The 18,249-nt window shown below is 52.0% G+C and overlaps 1 protein-coding gene across 4 annotated transcripts in view; it reads left to right on the forward strand.

Moving 5' to 3' along the window:
- The window catches only part of EPN2 (epsin 2), an 83,028-nt gene that overhangs the window by 27,557 nt on the left and 37,222 nt on the right, over positions 1 to 18,249 (forward strand). The window contains exons 2-3 of one of the 4 annotated variants that reach the window (XM_024565269.3): positions 10,176 to 10,934; positions 12,805 to 12,975. The exons of 1 other annotated variant lie outside the window; for it this stretch is intronic. In XM_024565269.3, coding sequence (XP_024421037.1) covers positions 10,340 to 10,934; positions 12,805 to 12,975 — 766 coding nt within the window. In that variant the 5' untranslated portion in view covers positions 10,176 to 10,339. Of the gene's footprint in view, positions 1 to 10,175; positions 10,935 to 12,804; positions 12,976 to 16,832; positions 17,690 to 18,249 lie in introns of those variants that run through there. 2 more of the 4 variants (XM_045198865.3, XM_053910373.1) reach the window with 2 other exon arrangements.

Consider the following 18,249-nt stretch of genomic DNA (forward strand, 5'->3'; position numbering starts at 1 on the left):
TTCAGCAAGGACAAATTCATTGTTCCTAAGACTTTGAGCAGTGGATTTGTTAAAAGCCAAATGGAATAAGAAATAGAGATTAAGAAGATGAGACCAGAAGCCAGAGGTCTGGGATCAAATCCTGGTCCTACCACATGCTGGCAGAATAGCTTGGGCCAGTTGCTTAACCTCTCTGTGCCTCAGCTCCCTGCTCTGTCAAATGAGGATGATGATAACTCCCTGTAAGACGGTTACGAAGAGTCAGAGTAGGCTTGTGTGAAGTTCTTTGAACATGGCTGGCATATCGTCTGAGCTCAGTTAGTGTGGGCTAGCTTCTAGTTAGCGAGTCTCTCCCATTTTACATTACTTTCCTAAGTCTATCCTGTTCCGATTACTAGTATCAAAGAATTAGCATGTCTGAGAATCTTCTTGGAAATGCCTGCTATGAAGGAGAAGAGCTGGTGCCGGTGACCATGTTTAAGAGCTCGTATGTAGGAGCAGGAAAGAGCTTCCTGGACAGCGCACCCGCCAAACTGGCAGGTGACTTCCACCCAGCATGCTTTTTGGGCAGTGCTCCTGTAGGCCTTCATCTCCTGCCTTGGAAGTTCTCTCTGAGCTGTCCTAGGGGTATGCTGAGAAACATTCTTCCAGCCGTACCCACTGGGGTGCTGGGGAGCAGAAGCAGATGTTGGGACACTCACTGCTTGCTGGCCCCTCTCAGGCCCTCCTCACAGCAACCCTGAGCAGCAGCTGTCGTCACTGCCATTTGGCAGGTGTAGGAGTAGAGGCTCAGAAAAGCTCGCTGAGTTGCCTCAGGTCAGCCAGCTGGAAGGCAGGGTGTAGACCTGTGTGGTCAGAATAAGAAATACCCACTTTAGCCCTTGCCCACTGCTCCCAGGTGGCTGGCTCTGAGCCCAAGCCCCTGTTGGCAGGGTGTCTGGTGGTCTCTGCGGCACACGTGCTACCCACGTGTGCAGTCCCCCTGGCTCTGGCAGCTCTTCGTTCGCATGGGGAGCGTTTCCTGAACTCCAGGTCCAGACAGCCTCTGTCCTCAGGCGGACAGTCAGGGAGGGGCGTGCAGCGGCTGTTTTTAACTCGGGTGACAGACAGATCGAACACTCGGGACTAGGAGATTCCTGGGTTCACTCCAGTGGTCTCTAAGGAGACAGGATCGAGGATAATTTTTTTTTCTTAGTGTTCATTCTCTCAGAATATGCTTATTGAATGCCTGCTGTGTGCCAGCCCCTGCTCTGGGCGCTCAGGGGACAGCGGGTGAAGCTGGGCAGGGCCCTGCCTGTAGAGAGGGCATGGGGGGCATGGAGGTAAACAAACACACAGGAACACGAGCGAGAAAACGTCTCCTAGAGAGGAGAGCCCTGCCAGGAAGTGAGACTGGCGATTTGACAGAGTGACAGGTGGTTCCGAGGGGGCGATGTGTCAGCTGAGATCTGAATGACAAGAAAGAGCCAGCCTAGTGTCTGTCACAGGGAAGGTGACCGGCAGAGGAAGTGGGTGGGTGTATCGTGAGGCAGGAGCCAGTTTGGTGTGTGAGTTTCTCTGAAGTGACAGTAAGTGGATTGTTCTAGTGACAAGGGAAGTGACTGGAAATAGAGTGTGGCACCGCGGGGACACATACAGAGTTAGCCTTCAAGTCTTGGCCTTCCCCAGGGTACCCCAGGGGCCAAATTCAGGGTAATTGGCTTATCCCGTGACCTTCTGCCAGTCAAGGCTGCCCTCTGGTCTCTGGGGCTCTGGCTCACAACCCTGTTCTTCTCAGTGTGCGGGTGGGGACCACTGGACATCAGCCATCATACGTGAAGCTCGTGGAAGTAGCTCCTTCGGCTGCCCCTGGAAATCTGCCTTGTTCTTCAATAGTTGCCAGTGGGAGGGTCAGCCGTGACCTCCCAGAACTGCTGGTTTAGGGGCAGAGGTGAGCAAATGACTCGTTTTTCTCATGGTTTTGGATTTATACTCACACAGTGTGGAAATACCTGTTCCTTACCTGCAGGGTTTCTTTTGGCAAGTGTCTTGAGCTCCTTTTGAGGAAAGTGTTAGGTTGCTGCAGTGACCTAACACATCTGTGGGGTCCTGGCAGAGGGGACGCACCACTCCCTCCCCTTGCCTCCGGCCCCTCCCTGGCCCTGCGGGAGAGGGTGGCAGCGAGGCCTGCAGCGCCACCACAGTGGCGGCCAGCCAGCTCTGAGGTGAACACAGAACATGGGAATTCTGGGTTTTCCCACGCAGCTCTGCATCTTTTTCAAATGTCTGAAGCTGGAAAATTGTACTGATCAAATTGTAATCCATAGCTGGGCCCTGCTTCGTGGGGCAGGGTGGGTGGGTGAAGCCATGAAGTGCCCTCTTCTGTGGTTTCCAGTCTCGGGGCGGGGGGCACTGCCAACTGCCATTAGTGGGTATTTCCAGTAGCTGAGTTACAGCATTAGAAATGGAGACCCTCTGGCCCTGGGCTCACACACAGGCTGCCGTTCTTGGAGAAGGAAAGGGTTCTGAGGGCTGCTGTTTGCGCTTCCAAAGGCCTAAGGGAAACCCTACCTTTTGCCTGGGCACAGAGCCCCCAGGCCAAGAGAAACATCCGCTGCTGGGCTTGTGGCTAGAACTCTACCTGTGGCAGGGGCTGGCGGGAAGCTTGGGCTCTATATGACACCGTGGAGATGGCAGGGAAGTGAGCCATTTGTCAGAAAGGGGGTCTTGGGAATTCAAGGTTTGTGCCTCAGAGTGGTCACAGTGCTGGACTTAGACTCCTGGTTTCTTGTGTCCTAATTCTTCTGTGTTCTGTTACACCACAGTTTGCTTGTTTGGCCTGGTTTTTAAAGAATGCTGTCCCTGATTTGTCATTTGCAAAACTCCTTGGACGAGTAGAAGAGAGGTGGAGGGGCATTAAAGAATTCTCTCTCCATGATTATGCACCCCTTGCCCAGTCATCAGTGCTGGGAGGCGTAGCTCATCACATTCCCATTTCCTTGGCTGGGGAAGCGAGACTCAGGGACTGCAGTCCATGGCCCGAGTGCAGCTGGAACGGCCAGAACCACGTCTCTTGAGTCTCTTGAGCTTGCTTCCTAGGGCCTTTAAAAATGGCTGCGTTTCAGTACCTGTGTAGCCTGCAGTCGCAGGCTGCTATTTCCAGAAACTAAATGGGCGGAGCATGTTGGTGAAGAAAATTGAAGTTCTTTATGTGTGCTTTTAGTAGTTGATTTCTGCTTTTAGAAAAATTAAGAACAGGTGAAGTTATGGGAGGTGTGTGAAGTCTAATTTGAGCTCTCCTTTGCTTGCTCCTGTGACTGTTGGATCCTGAAGGAAGCCACCCAGGTGACTCTTTGTGGGAAGATGTCCTGCCTTGTGTCAAGGGTGGCATTGTCCAGCACAGGGCCCTGCCCAGCCAGCCCTTCACAGCTCCATCTGCCCGCAGGTTAATTGGCACACCCCTCGGGGCTCTTCTGCCTGAGAAGGGAGTGCAGGGACAATTTACCTTCTTTGTTATCTGTAAGTCAACTCTAAAATGTTTGTTTTTCCTTGAAATTCTTTAAATGTGTGTGCAGTTTTTTAAGCCTACATTTTGGATAGTGTTATTAAATTCGATTCTCTACCCAACAAGAAGTCATTGGAATTTAGATGTCTACATTCAGTTAGTGAAGAGGACATTTTTTTTTCTTTTTGGCAGACCTTACTGTTTTTCTGGTGTGTATAAAGCCAAGGATTTTTTCCTTTCCTTTTCACTTCTCTTGCTTGCATGAATAGTAGCTATAAGCTTTAAGTTATTGCTAGCAGGCTGACATGGAGTCATAATAGACCTTTCTTTTTAGGCTGAAACGATTACTGTGGAGAAAGAATGTGGCAACTGTCCATAATGTCCTAAATGGACCGCGGTCTTCTGGAGGGCCAGCTCGGTGTGGCCACGTGAGCTGCGGCTCAGCCTCCTCGTAATGGTCTTGGTCCCCTGTCCCCCAGTGGGAAGATGGAGGTGTTTCCTTGCTCGTGACTGCGCACACAGGAAGAGTAAAACCACACAGTTAAGGCTTGCAAAGCATTTCACAAGCTTAATGTTGATGTATGTCATACAGTGACACATGGCACTCGTCTCAGTCAGCCTACCAACCACCCTGGGCTCTGGGCAAGAGTATCGCCTCCCTAAGCATCACCCCCAGTTACTGTGTGTCTGGAGTTGTAAATGGTGTCCCTGGGAGACTGTGGCATATATGGCCCGTGGGTCATGGAGGCCATGCTGCAGGAAGGGTGGCTGTGCCCTTCCCCTCAGCCATCCCTGGCATCTGCCATGAGAAGAGTGAAGAGCGTGTGAAGTCACAGGAGGCTGTCACACACCGGCAGTTTGAACTGCTTTCCGGGCCGAGGAGTTGGTGTTCAGCTCACTCAGTGACTCTTGCTGAGGATGAGTGGATCGGCCGATATTGAGCAACTTGGGACTGCTAGGTTTGGGGGAAGGGTGACACAGTTATTGCTGTTCCTTCATCGCTGGTCTCGACCCCAGATCCCTGAAAAGCCACTGTCAGAATCTCCCGTCAGATAGGGTGAGCGTCTCCGCAGCACACCATCGGCTGTGTGCCATGCCGTCACAGAAGCACAGCGGCAGAGAGCCCTGAGGGCTTTGACCAGGGACCCACCTGTGGTGCTCCAAACCACGAGCGCCTCTTCTCCCATAGTGGGTATTCCAGCTTTGGAAGGAGTTTCCCCATCCGGCTCTGCAAGCACTTGGAACACATTTTTTATGGAATTCTTGTTATCTCCAGGGGCCTCACTCTAGCCTTGGGACTTTTTGTGTGTTTGTTTAGTTTTCTTCTGTTTGCTATTTTTTTAGTCTATTTTCAGGCTCCACTGTCTTTTGAATTCTCATATTTTCAAATATGCCAGAATTTTTCTTTCCCAGCTTGGCCCTGCAAATGTGGTTATTCAGCTGTTACTTGATGGTCCACCATCACAAGTCACTTTCAAAAACAGGGACAGTCCCAGGCTTTGACCAGGGTGCCTGCATTTTGAGAAGTGATTAGCCTCCCAGGGGGAGCTCCTCCTTTACCCTGGGGCCAGGGTTTGGTGTGTCCGAGGAGGGTTGGCTGTTGTTCCTACACTTCTACTAGTGGCAGGCCCACTGGAGGCCCCAGGGCAGCCAGCCAGTGCTCCATGCGCTTGGTTGTGGGGCTTCCCTCCTCTCAGGGGCTCAGTGCACAGAGCTCATAGTGGCAGATGACACAAGCACATGTTGCTGATGGTCACAGTGACTTTGTTGGCCTGTGCAGCTGCGAAAGTCCACGGGGTGAATGGCTTCAGGCACAGATGGACCCTGAGGCTCAAAGGGTGGTCTGTCTTTCTCCTTCTCTTGGCTCCTTGCTTGTTTGCATCAGCTTCAGTCTTAGGTAAACCCTGGCCTTGTGGTGGCTTCCAGCAGCTTAGCCACCCTGCTGGTTTTCCAGTAGTTTCAAGGGCCCATTCAGAGAGGTCTTCAGGTGGTCCAGTCTGGATTGTCCAGCGGCCCCTGATCTAGCCGCTCTGGCTGGGGCCCATGGTGCACTGACTGACTGGGCCTGGGCCAGGCCTGCTCCCGGCCACTCCCCCCAGAGACCAAGGCTCTTTCCAAGACAAGAGGATAGGGATGGTGCCCACGCAGAAGATTCCACTTCTAGGAAGTATTCTTTGGCTTAAAGAACCTTCGCTAGCACTGGGGACTAATGTAGAAAAGTGAATGTCCCCTTCCACGCTGAATAGTGTGCAGCTGTTATGGTGGTGTCTCCAGAGGTCCCAGGGCTGTTGGGAGGCCCGACAGGCCATGCATTGCCCACTGTGAGACTTTCCCAGGCTGCTGGTATGTTCTGTTTCTGTGCTGTTGGTTGGATTTTATCAACTCCCCGTGGTTACCAGTGTTATCTCATGTGCTTCAGGAATCTTGATTCCTAATAAAAGAATTATTAATTAGTACTGTTTCAAAACAGGCTTTTCTGGGCTGGGGCTGGAGCGGGGTGGCGTTGTGGGGTTGTAGGGTTGTGGAGTTGTGGGGTTGTGGTGGTTGGCAGCCCCTAGTTACCTCATCTAGGGAGATTAGTGGGTGTCTTCTGGTTCCTGTTGCAGCTCTCTTGGTAGGTGCCAGAATATTTATTTGCCTTGATTAGTAAGTCCTAACTTGAAGTCACGTTGCTGTCTCCACTCAAAAATATTTAAAGTTGGAACAGAATTATATAAACTTACTTCCTTCATTTACCACTTATGGTAAAATAGTTTAAGTAATACTTGATGATAGAAGTATATTGCTAGCTCTGACTAGTGTGGCTCAGTTAGTTGGAGCGTCGTCCCGTACACCGAAATGTTGCAGGTTCGATTCCCAGTGAGGACTTGCCTAGATTGTGGGTTTAGTCCTTGGTCAGGTCATGTATGGGAGGCAACCAGTCGATGTTCCTCTCTGTCTCTCTGTCTCTCTCTTTCTCCCTTTCTCTCTCTCCCCCTCCTTCCCTCCCTCTTCTCCCCACTCCTAAAATAGAAAAACATATTTTTAAAAATTAAGAAAAGACATATTTCTAAAGGCATTTCTAGTTACTGATGTTCTAGTGGTATTTGTTCCTTCAGTTGTCAGTAAAATTTATGAAAATGAGTCCTTCCACTTTTTTTTTCTTTTAGCCTATACTTTAACAAAGTTTATTTTTCCTTCTTGTTTTGACTATGTCCCCCTATCTGCTGTCCTCCCCATATCTGTCCTGGAGGGTCCTTGGTAAGTAATTGGATGTTTCTGAACTGGCTGTTTCCCCAGGTTTGAGTGAAGAGCCCGGAAGGTACCAGTTATCCTGTTTCAGTTGCTTTTGCACATATATTAGCTCAGGCTCAGCAAGCTGGAGAAAAGAAACATGGCAAATTGAGAAGGGAAGTTTGGAAAGTGGAGCATGCTAACTATTCAAGAGAGTCAAAACAAAACAAAACTCAGATTCTGGAAATAACACAGTATGTGTACTTGGGATGTTGTGTATTCAGGTCTGGCTTTGGGAGGGTATGTACCTGGCTGGTGATTTTGAGGAGGGGAGATGTTTATTTATTGCTGGGGTTGAGGGGGAGGTATTTTAAAACGGGAAGACCGAGCTCTGAGGTGGACATGGCCAAGTGCGACAGCCACTGAGGTACACATCTCCCACCACAGCAGCTAGGAGAGTGGGGGCGCAGGCTGGCCCTGCTGCAGTCCCGTAGCCTGCTCGTGCGGCACCAGGTCTCTCACGGTGGAATTGGAAGTTTCATTGGCAGAGTCTTGGGTGAGGCCTGTGACCCATTTGGCCTTGAAAATAGTTTCCTGAAGGTGCCTTCAGTGTGCTTTCTCTGATCAGGAGTTTCTTATCTCCAGATGTGAGCCTTCCCACCATTCGTTGGTCCTGAAAGTGGCTCTTGCCTATAGCTTTAAGAAAATGGCAGGCAGCCATTCATCTTATATAGGCTTTATATTTTATTCTGGATATAACAAATATTATATTAGTTTTTTCCCTCTTCTTGAAGCCTAACCAGTTCCGAGAGACTGCTAGCAGATGTCTTTGCAGGCTGAGCCTGTTGGAGGAAGCTCCCGCCTTGGCCGCAGCCCTGTGTCTAGGCTGTGTGGCGCTCTTTCCTGACCTGTGCCTATGTTGGTAGTAGCACCCTGGACCTTGCTTACAGGGGCTGCAGCCTTTCCTGTGCTGCCAAAGGCCTGGTGGGCCCTGTGGGTGCCCTGGTGTGGTCTCCTGGCCTCTTCCTCATCCCCAGGGATGAGGAAGAGGCCAACTGTCTGGTCCACCCCTGGAGGGGGCAGGACTAGGGAAGGGGCAGGATAGCCCAGGGCATCCTTTCTCCCTCGGGAAATTGCTTTTTTAAGTTATATTTCAACCTTTTGGGACCTTTTTCCCAGGACTATTTACTCTCATGCTTAGTTGAAGCTACTTTCTTGCCTGGAGGAAGGTGGCTCAGGGGTCTCTTCAGGGGTGGATCCAGCTCTACCTGCTCCCCCTCAAGAAGTGGGACAGTCTTACCTGCCGGGCACCAGATGGAATAATGAGCGGAAGTGCCCATCAGTCCTGCGGGTGAAGCACATCCAAACGCTACTACTGATGTTAGCAAGTGTTTGCGCTTTCATCTGGGAGGTGCTCATTAAAAACCAAAATGTTCTTTTTTTTTCCCCCCCTTTTCAAGGCCCATCCCACTTCTGCCAGCAGGGAATGTTGCTGTGAATGAAAAACCTAATTAAAATCAAGTGTACAGGTCACTGTGAGAGTTTTTATTCCTGGTCCTTTGACAAGCTTTAGAGGGTTTAGAGACCCGACCAGGTAATGGAGAGGCAGAGTACATCTGCCTTCAGGTGAAGCCCTGTTGTTGGAGACAGAGTTCTTGTCACTTTGGAATGTGGCCAGAACAGATGTATTGACTGTCACCTGGATGAAATGTTACGGGCTGTCTTTCCTGTTTGTAGGCTGCATGTGAGGAGTGATCGCTGATGGCATTTCCTGTGGCTTTCCTGCTCCTGACACCTCTGGTTGACATATTCTTTCAGTGTGCCCATTGCCTCTCTGAGGTGCTTGAGAAAGGTGGGGGCTGTTCACTGTCTCTCTGGCAGAAGCAACACAGCAGCTTGACGGGGAGAAGGGCCACTGCAGGAGGAGGGAGGAGGGGCTTAGCCAGGTGGCCTTGGTCCGCTCCAGGCCTCAGCTTCCTCATCTGTGCCAGGGGAAGAAGAATATTTACCCAGAAGGTTTCCTGAGCATTAATGAGATGGCCTAACCCAAGGAGGGCAGGTGGTGGGGGATGGGGCATTGGGGTGGGGAAGGCTTTGTGTCCAGACCCCAGCTGTGTGCCCCCTCTTTGGAAGTCACTAGAGTGTTCTGGGCCTTTTCCTCATTTTATAAATGAGGAACAACCAATGTTACTACTTCCCTTCCATCCCCTCAACTGTCCTCAGCTTTATAACCTCAACTGAAGGTTATTTCTGGCAAAAGTCCTGTCCAGGCCTGCCTTCGCAGCCCCGACACCCAACTGAGTTGGTTGCTCTGGTTTTGCATCCCCAGATCCTCTGCACTCCATCCCCTGCCAGACTGTGGCCATCCTGAGGGAAGGGACATTGTTTTCAATCCGTTTCATAAAGAGAAGCTGATTGAAATGGGTTTATGTCATGTCAGGCACAGTGCTAGGTGCTGGGTGCTCATTGATGAACAAGACTAATGGGGGGCCCTGACCAGTGGGGCTCAGTGGGTTGGGCATCATCCTGCAAACCGAAAGGCCACTGGTTTGATTCCCAGTCAGGCACATGCCTGGGTTATGGGCCAGTCTCCGGTTGGGAGCGTGTGAGAGGCAACCGATCGATGTTTCTCAGGCAAATTGATGTTTCTCTCTCTCTTTCTCCCTCGCCTCCCCTCTCTGTAAATTAAAAGTGAATATTTTTTTTTTAATTAAAAGAAGAGACTAATGGGGGTCGCCAAACTTGTGGACCAGAGCCCATTGTTGGAGATGTGGGTCTCACTCTAGCTCAGTAAATGCTTCTTTCCTGAAGAGGGGACAGCTATGTTTGTGGCCTTGAGCTGGGTGCACCAGTTAATGCATAATTCAGAGCCTCAATTTTCTTCTCTGGAAATGAAGGGATTGGGCTCGAACCAGATCATTTCCAAGGTGTATTATGCAGCTCAGGCCAGTTGCTGGTGACTTCTGAAAGCCCTGTGGGAAGCCTCAGCTGTGCTCTAGGTGAGCACTCGGGGACCTTCATAAAAAGTCAGGGGAAAAGTGCTGCTCTCGGAGAAGCCCGCGGGCGGCTGACACGGTGGGCCACAGGCAAATAGTGAGCAGATGCGATGAGGGGCTTTCATATTCCCAAAGGTAATTTAAAACCTCTCAGGCCCAGCCTCTCCTGATGCTGATCCTTCTATAGCTGGCTTTAGCCCTGCAGTGAAAATAGAACCCATGGAAGAGCCATTTTCAATGGTAGCCTTTTGAAAGTAGAACAAAAATAGAAAATCGTCATAATGTTTACTTCTTTTCTTCCAAAGACTTAAACTTGAGTTTAAGTTTTATTCAGTATTAACCTGTAATATTGATCTTAATTTTGAAAGAAAGATGGAATCTCTTTCATCCTAGGAAGGCTAGAGTAAGTGCGGTGAGGCCCCTTCCAACCCCAGGGCCTGCCGCTCCCAGAAATGGCTCAGAGGCGCTCATGGCCCAGTGAGTGTCTCTCTTTCTCTCTCTAGGTCATGGCTTCCAACTTCTCAGCCCTGCACCTCCAGCGGAGGAAATGACTGTCAGGGATCTTGCTCCAGATCTGTTACGGAGACTGAACCTTCGCAGGGTGCAAACTTGCCCAGGACAGGAAAGTTTCTTTCTTTGAAAGGCTTTACGTTTGTAACAAAGAAAGATGACGACTTCGTCTATCAGACGGCAGATGAAAAACATTGTGAATAATTACTCAGAAGCTGAAATAAAAGTACGAGAAGCCACCTCCAATGACCCATGGGGCCCGTCCAGCTCTTTGATGACCGAGATCGCGGACCTGACCTACAACGTGGTGGCCTTCTCAGAGATCATGAGCATGGTGTGGAAGCGGCTCAATGACCACGGCAAGAACTGGAGGCACGTGTATAAGGCACTGACGCTGCTGGACTACCTCATCAAGACCGGCTCTGAGCGGGTGGCCCAGCAGTGCCGCGAGAACATCTTTGCTGTCCAGACCCTGAAGGACTTCCAGTACGTCGACCGTGATGGCAAGGACCAGGGCATCAATGTACGTGAGAAGTCAAAGCAGCTGGTGGCCCTCCTCAAGGACGAGGAGCGGCTGAAGGCTGAGAGGGTCCAGGCCCTCAAAACCAAAGAGCGCATGGCCCAGGTTGCCACTGGCATGGGCAGCAACCAGATCACCTTCGGTCGTGGCTCCAGCCAGCCCAACCTCTCCACCACCTACTCGGAGCAGGAGTACAGCAAGGCTGGGGGATCGCCAGCCTCCTATCATGGCTGTGAGTAGGGGAAGCACTCCTCACCCTTTGCTAGAGTGCCTGGCTGCAGATGCAGTAGCACTGGGCAACAGATGGGTGGGTGCCCTTGGGTGGAGCGAGATGGCACATCTGTCCTTCCTCTGAGCTTCTGGGATCCCAGACAGCAGTGCCCTTGATCTGTTGCAAAGGGACTTTCAGCCCCTTGGCTGCTTTGGTGCAGGTATCTCAAGACCCTCTGCTGCTCTGAGTCTGACTCCGTATGTCTAGGCAGGCCTGGCCTGCCGGGGAGAAGGCTGGTGTGGAGGCTAGGCTCTCCTGCTTCCTCCTCAGGGTGGGGCTGGAAGGAAGGGATCTGGCCTGCACACACCCAGTGGGGAGTTGTCTGGATTTGGTAGCTAGGAGGAGAAAAATGCCTTTTCCGGATAATCTTGTTTCTTTAATCTCATATCAATGTTTTTCTAATGACTAGGCTACAGGTCTCCTGACTGGCTCTGTATTGTCTACTTGAGCATCACAGGGCAGGAGATGGTCTGTCTCTGTCTCTCACTTGAAGAGGGAGGAGGCAATGCCTCTGCAGGGGTCACATGGCCGGAGTTCCTGGTGATTTGTTTGCGTGGCTGGGTCTGTGCTGGGTGGGGCTGCTTTGTTTTTTCATTTTGCTTGTTGGATTACTCAAGGACCCTCGTTCAGCAGATGTTTGAGGAGGAAGTGGAGTTCAGGGCCTGATGGAAGCCAATCTTGGAGCAGAGTTCACATCCCATTTGCTCCCTGACAGTGTTCCCAGGAATGGCGCCTGCTGCCTTCACAGTGTGGTGTTGAGACAGGGGGCCCTGGTGGTCTGCGGGGCAGGGGCAGGGGTTGGTAGTGGGGGATGCAAACATGTCTTCTGTCTGTAAAAATAAAAGTGTAGGTCCCCATACCCTTTCTTTTTGGAATCACTAACCCCATCTCAGCAAAAAAGAAAACATTTTTTTAAAGGAAGTTGTTTGTAGTTTGACAAATCCCTGTCAACCCTTGCTTAGTCAGTGGTTCTGCTACCAGAACACTTAGTAACATTTCCTGCTTTGCAGGTTTCAGTTTGACATTGTACAGCCACCAGTAGCATTTTGAGAAATATGTCAAATAGAATATTGGCATAGTGAAGTCACACTTTGTGCCTCTAGGAACTGTAAGTTATTACCAAGCTTAGGGAGATCAACGCTCTCTTGTCCCATTGTTTCCTGACTTAGTTTGTGCTCTTCTTAAGCAAAAGTTGTGACCTTCATGAAAGCGCTTGAAACAAATACACCCTTTGTCTCCAGAGGTCATCTTCGGTGCCAGGGCACACCAGAAATAAAGATTGCCCTTTAGGAAGTGGAGTTGTCTGTTTCTCTCTAGGAGCCTCCTCCCCCCCCCCCCCCCCCCAGAAAAGCCCCCTGCGGGTTGAGATGGTCTCCAGGCTCCTTGGCTTCCTCTTTGGGAGGTGGCAGAAGTTGTGCTCGGTGGCCACTGGGAGCTGCTCCTCTCTCTACCTGCCTTTTGTATTCATTGTTCTCAAGAAGCCCGAGGATACAAAGGGAGGAGCTGAAATAGTTTTCTATTTCCTCAGTAGTTTGTGGGATGTTCAGGTGCAGGGGAGAGGCGTGGGGCACAGGAGCCCTGGGCGTCTGGGTTGGGCCTCCTCCTAGGTGCTGCTTGGCCTGGCACTGGGCTGACTGCTGCTGCCACAGTCCCAGCTCAGGCGGTTTCTGTGCCCTCAGACCTTGAGCCTGAGCTGCATATTCAGGGTCAGAATGTGGTGGGTCAGCAGGCTGTTCACCGCCTCTCAGAGCATCGGTTGGGCCTGGGCCACTCCCTCCCCCTCTAACGGCATGTCTCTCTCTGTATGTGTGTGTGTGTCCCTGCCCCACAGCACCCGAGGCCTCGCTGTGCCCGCAGCACCGCCCAGGGGCCCCGCTGGGTCAGAGCGAGGAGCTGCAGCCACTGAGCCAGCGTCACCCCTTCCTGTCGCACCTGGGGCTGACCTCCCACCCAAATGGTGACTGGTCCCAGCCTTGCCTCACTTGTGACCGTGCAGCCCGAGGTGGGACGGCGGTTTGCTTTTCTCCTTCCTAGAAATTCTGGGCAGCTTGCTGTGGGTGTGCTTGTCATGTCAGTACAGCCAACTCTCTCCCTGCATCCTCCGGGCCCTGTGGCCCAGCCCTCGGTACACCCAGGGCCCCTTCCCTCCTCTCCCCTAGGAGCACAAGCCCTGGTCTTGCTCCCCTCACACTGTCCCACATTACTTGTTAGAAGTTCTGCTGAAGGCTTAATAGGGGAGCTGCTATTTGGGTCAGGCGTGGGGTGGTTGTCTGTGCTCTGTTGTGTCCCTGTTCCCTGAAAAAATTGGAAGGGGTTCTACTCTCTGCCAGACCCGGGGGGAAGTGAAGGACCAGACCACTTGGCTTGCTGAGCCTGAAAGGCAAGGTTTAAATTTCACAATGCTGGACAAACCCAAGGGCCTGGGTGGATAGTGTTTGGAAGCCATCGTCCTTGATGCAGTGATATGTGCCTTGCTGAGGACAGAATGGGATTGTTTTTGCCTCTCAACTGCTGTTCTTCCTGAAATCCCCATTACCGTGTAAACAGAGAGTTAGCTGTACTGTCAATTCTGGGTCACAGTGTTTGAAGATACCTAATTCAATGGGTAATTAAAAATGGGGCTTCTCTTTTGACTAATTAATAATGTATCCTGGTCAGAGTCTACAACTGTTGCAGGTTAGACTGAAAACAGATTTCACTGTTGCCTATAAGAAAATGCTCTCAATCTATTCTACCTTGGGTCCCAGGTGGGGCCCTGCTGCGGAGAAGAGAGCTGGTGTTGGAAGGGGCGCAGACAAAGAGCCTTTGTGCGGCTCCCGGGAAGGTGTGGTCGGCCTTTATTCAGCCCTGGAGACAGCACTGTTCTTTCATGCCTCATTAATATTACAGCTTGTTAGACTCCGCGTTTGTGTGATCGCTTTATTTCGCTCTGGGATATTTCCTTCATGCCCCCATCTTCCCCTAACAGTTACACAGGGTTTTGTAAGAAGGGCCAGCTTTGCACTGTAGAAAATGTAAAAGATCAAAACAAAGCGTGTTTTCAAGGAGCTCCCAGGTGTGCCTGTTACAGGTCTGTTTCTCTCGCCAGATCTTTGGGGCCATTCTCAGCAGTTCCCAGTGCTCCCTAGAGCTCTAGGAGCCCCTCCTTCCCTTTGCTTTTCCCAGGCTCTATCCATTCAGTAATTGATACGGTCCGTTTGAGTCTCAGGGGTTAACTTTGTAATCACCTGGCCTTCCAGCTCTCCTGCTGGCAGTCTGGCTCCTGAGACATTTGCATATTAAAATCAAGCTCACAGACCTGCTGAGGGCTTGCACTCCCCACGTGGCCAGGAGCACACACCCTGCTCCACCAGGGCCTCTTTTCCACCCCGCTGAACCTTTGCCCCTGCCATTCCTCCCACTTGGGGGTCTCCCTGCACATCTGGTATACAGCCCACGTGGCTTTCTCTTAATCCTTCAGCTCTGGTAGAAATTAAAGCTAAAAATGAGTTTTGTTTGCTTGTTTTTTGACAATTTCTCATGCCCCAGGTGAGTTTTGGGAAAACCAGCATTACATGGTGTCGTGTTTCATCCTTCAGCTGTTTAGTGTGTGCATTCCTGTCCATGTTTCACATTCTCTCCATGGTGGGGCTCTTGGGGGCAGGACCCTGTCCCATGGCTCCTTTCTGTTCTTTCTTGGCACCTAACAAAGTGTTGAGTGCAAGGTCAATGCTTATTAATATGTGCACATTGGTAGGTTTGCACTGAACACGCTGGCTTGACATCCAGCAGTAGAGAAGTCTGACAGACGCCAGCCATCCAGAAATGGCCTCATGAAATGCAGCCTGGGGTTCTGGGGAGATCTTTGTGAGCGGCACACTTCAGACCCCAGACCCTTCACAGAGGCATGGTGGGCACAGGTGCAGACTCAGGGCAGCGACAGGGGAGGCCAGTAGCCAAGAACAGCCCTTTGTGGGAGAGTGGGCACCACGAGGAGGCTCTGGCGCTCTGGCTGTGGCTCTTACCCACAGTGACCACGGTGGTGTTTGGAAGAGGCTCCCTTTTCCATCCCATATCTGCTTACCCTCCCTGCGCCTCCTTCCCCCTCCCACCTCTTAGATCTGTAGATCTGGCTTGGAAACCCCAACATTGCGCTCCTTCTTCTCTGATTCCATGGCCTCGATTCATGGCTAGCTTTCAGATCCGTCTCCTTGCTATTAGCCTCCCCGTTCTTATCCCCTCTTCAGCTTTATAAATGATGTACAGGCCCCAGGTCTCAGAAAACTCTTCTGGATCCCAGGGGTCCCCAGAGGGTGCAGCCTAGGGCCTTTGACATGGCAGACAACTCCCTCCCCTGGAGTCCTTGGCTGCCCTCTGCCTCCTGGGTCTGCGAGTCTGCACTGGGACCCTGCTGTCAGTGAAGCGGCCCCGGCTGCACTCCGGCTCCTGTGTTCACTCATTCAGTGTATTAAGTTCCCACTGTGTGCCTGGCACTGTGCTGAGCACAGAGCCCCCTGCTGCTACTAATGGGAAGAGGAACAGTAAACATAAGACATTATACAGCATGTTGCGTGATGAGTGCTTTGTGAAATAGCAAACAAGACCCAAAGCAGCCCACCCGAGTACGAGGAGTCGGGATGGTGGTCTGCAGTGTTACAGGGGGTGTCAGAGTGAACCTCTTTGAGAAAGTGATGTTGGAGCAAGGATTACAGGAGGAAGAGGAGGAATGAGCTGTTGAAGGTCTAGACTAGCATCCAGGCAGAGGACTGGAGCAGCAGTGCAAAGGCCCTGAGGTGGGAGTCTGCTCTGGGTGTTTGCAAAACTGGAAGGGAGCCAGGGTGGCTGAGGTCAGGGCCAGGCGATGGCAGAGGGCAGCTGGGAGAAGCATAGGCCTGCTGCTCAAACTGGCTCTGGCAAGGAGCTGCTCTTCCCGTTCCCAGTCCATCTCAGACTGATACTTTGTATCAGGGTTTAGATTTTGTAGCAATGTCAGATGCTGTAAAAGTTTGTAAATACTTTCTCTCACTGTATTTATCTTGTCGTGTGCCATATGCTAAGTAGTCTGGTGTAGGGCCTCTGGGTCATTGCAAACCCTTTGGCTTTTACTCAGTGAGCTGGGGAGGCAGGGGTGGGTTTGGAACTGAGGAGTGACTTGATCTGATGTAGGGATGAGAAGGCTTAGGAGGAGCCTCTGGCTGTGTGTGGGGTAAGGTGGACCCAGGGAGACCAGCCAGGAGACCACTGCCCTTCTGTGGGTGGGAGGTGACATGCCTGGATTGGAGGGGCTGTGGAGGCCTGGGTGTGTGATAAAGGAGAGCAGTAGGACTCCCTGGGGGACTGGACCGGGGCGAGAGGAGTTCAGGACAGCTCCCATGACAGTCAGCTCAGCAACTGGGAGAAGGAGCCCCGCCGGTACCTGTCGTGAGGGTGACTGTGAGTAGAGCAGGGTTGAGCAGAGACAGAGTCATGTTCTAGATGTGTTCAAGTGTCTGCAGACCAGCAGGTGGAGGAGTGGAGAAGCTCTGCGAAGTCTAGGTCGTAGAGTTCAGGGCTGAAGATGCCCTCTGCCTGCCGGCCTCCCCAGGCACGCACTCGGGCATGCATCCTGGCCTCGTTGTTCCTGCTGCACTGGCTGCCTCCCCATTGAGGCTGGCTCTTCTGCTCACCTTGTGTTGCTTGGTTGCCTCACTTGATCCTGGTAAGTGGTCAGGACTGCTGTGTGCAGGTGAGGCTGTGGGGCCCAGAGGAGGTTTCTCGGGCTGAGGGGTAGGGGTCTGCCCAAGAGCACACAGACAGAGCAGCCAGTTTGGAAGGAGTCAGGGGTAAACAGCCCACCTGTTCCCCCACCCTCAGCTCTGTCCACCCTCTCACATTCTGCAGGGCCAGTCGGGACGCTCAGCAGGCTGTGGATAAATTATAAATGTTCTTGGGGCAGCAGGAACCCACATCAGAGGCGCCACACGGGGCTGGGGAGAGTTCTTATGAGTCAAGGTGGAAGCCTGGAACAAAAACATTACCGCTGCCCTCTGACACGGATGCCCTTCCCCACCTCTGCGCCTCCACGGAGGGGGCTAATGAAGGAAGCAAGAAGTGCCTGGCTCGCCTTCCCGGTCCCTTTGCTGAGCCTCCCAAGCCAGTGTCCGGAGCTGGAGTGGCACTCGCCTTGCTGCAAGCATGGCTGGGTCGCATGTTGCTGGGTTCCTTGGACTTCTGGGTGGGACATCAGCTGTCAGCATTCACATTCTTGGACAAAGACAAGAAAAGGAAGATGGAGAATAGCAATCCTCCTTGTCCTTTGATTCCCTCTGGTGAATTAGGACCAACCTAAAGTCCCACAGCTGAAGTGGGCAGTGGTGTGCGGTGCATGGGGTGAGTGCCGCCACCTGTGGTCCCACGTTGTCCTGATGGACCCCTGTCTCGGCGACACCTTCCATCCACACTCTGGCTGACACGGAGAAGCCATCTGCAGTGTGGTTCAGGCCTGCTCCCAGGGGAGTTTCAGCGCTTCCTCACCGGCCTTGCATGTAGCCAGCAGCTGCCCACGCAGGGCTGCTCCCCTCATACGCCGTGGACAGTGATTCACCACACGATTACTGGAGATTAGGACCGTTTCGTTCATTTGCCCTGCTTCCCTTAGAAAGGATTGGAGTTGGCTTACACAGCATATGCAATACCAGAGGATTAAATAGATACCAGAAAAAAAATGAGGCAAAAGAAAACAAGGATAAGAAAATAAGGTAAGTCCAGGGTCACATGTAACTTCTGGAAATGAATCCAAATTTGGCTTTGAACTTCTCAGACACCAGCACCCAAGAGGGCAGTTTCTCTTCAGTTGCTGGAGAAGAGTCTGGGATCCAGATGAGATGCAGGGAGGCCTGGTACTCCGTGTGCTGGAGGAGAAGCAAGGCCTGAGAGCAGCCGGCCGGGCCTCCATGGGTAGTGCGGGCTCTGTCCTCACAGCACCCCATGGTCAGCGGCGCAGCCTCTCCCTGGAAGTGGACCCTCCCTTGCCCTCCATGGTGATCAGTCATTCTGAAACCCATTAGAGAGATTCTGAGAGCTGAGTGCGTCGTCTCTTTCACACGTGTGCTTCAGAAGGCCCCAGAGCCCATTGGCCCTCTGGGACTTTCTGGGGAAGCTGGCCCTCTGCAGCATGGAAACCGGGGTAGACAGAGTCACCGTGGCACCAGCTCTGCCAGCCGGACTGTGGGAGTAGAGCTGGAGTGTATATATACGAGGAAGAGAAGGTTCATAAGAGGCGTCTGAGAAAGGGGGTCTTCCGTAGGTCTGTTTTGAA

This window comes from Desmodus rotundus, chromosome 9 (genome assembly GCF_022682495.2).
Source record: "Desmodus rotundus isolate HL8 chromosome 9, HLdesRot8A.1, whole genome shotgun sequence".
NCBI lineage: Eukaryota > Metazoa > Chordata > Mammalia > Chiroptera > Phyllostomidae > Desmodus > Desmodus rotundus.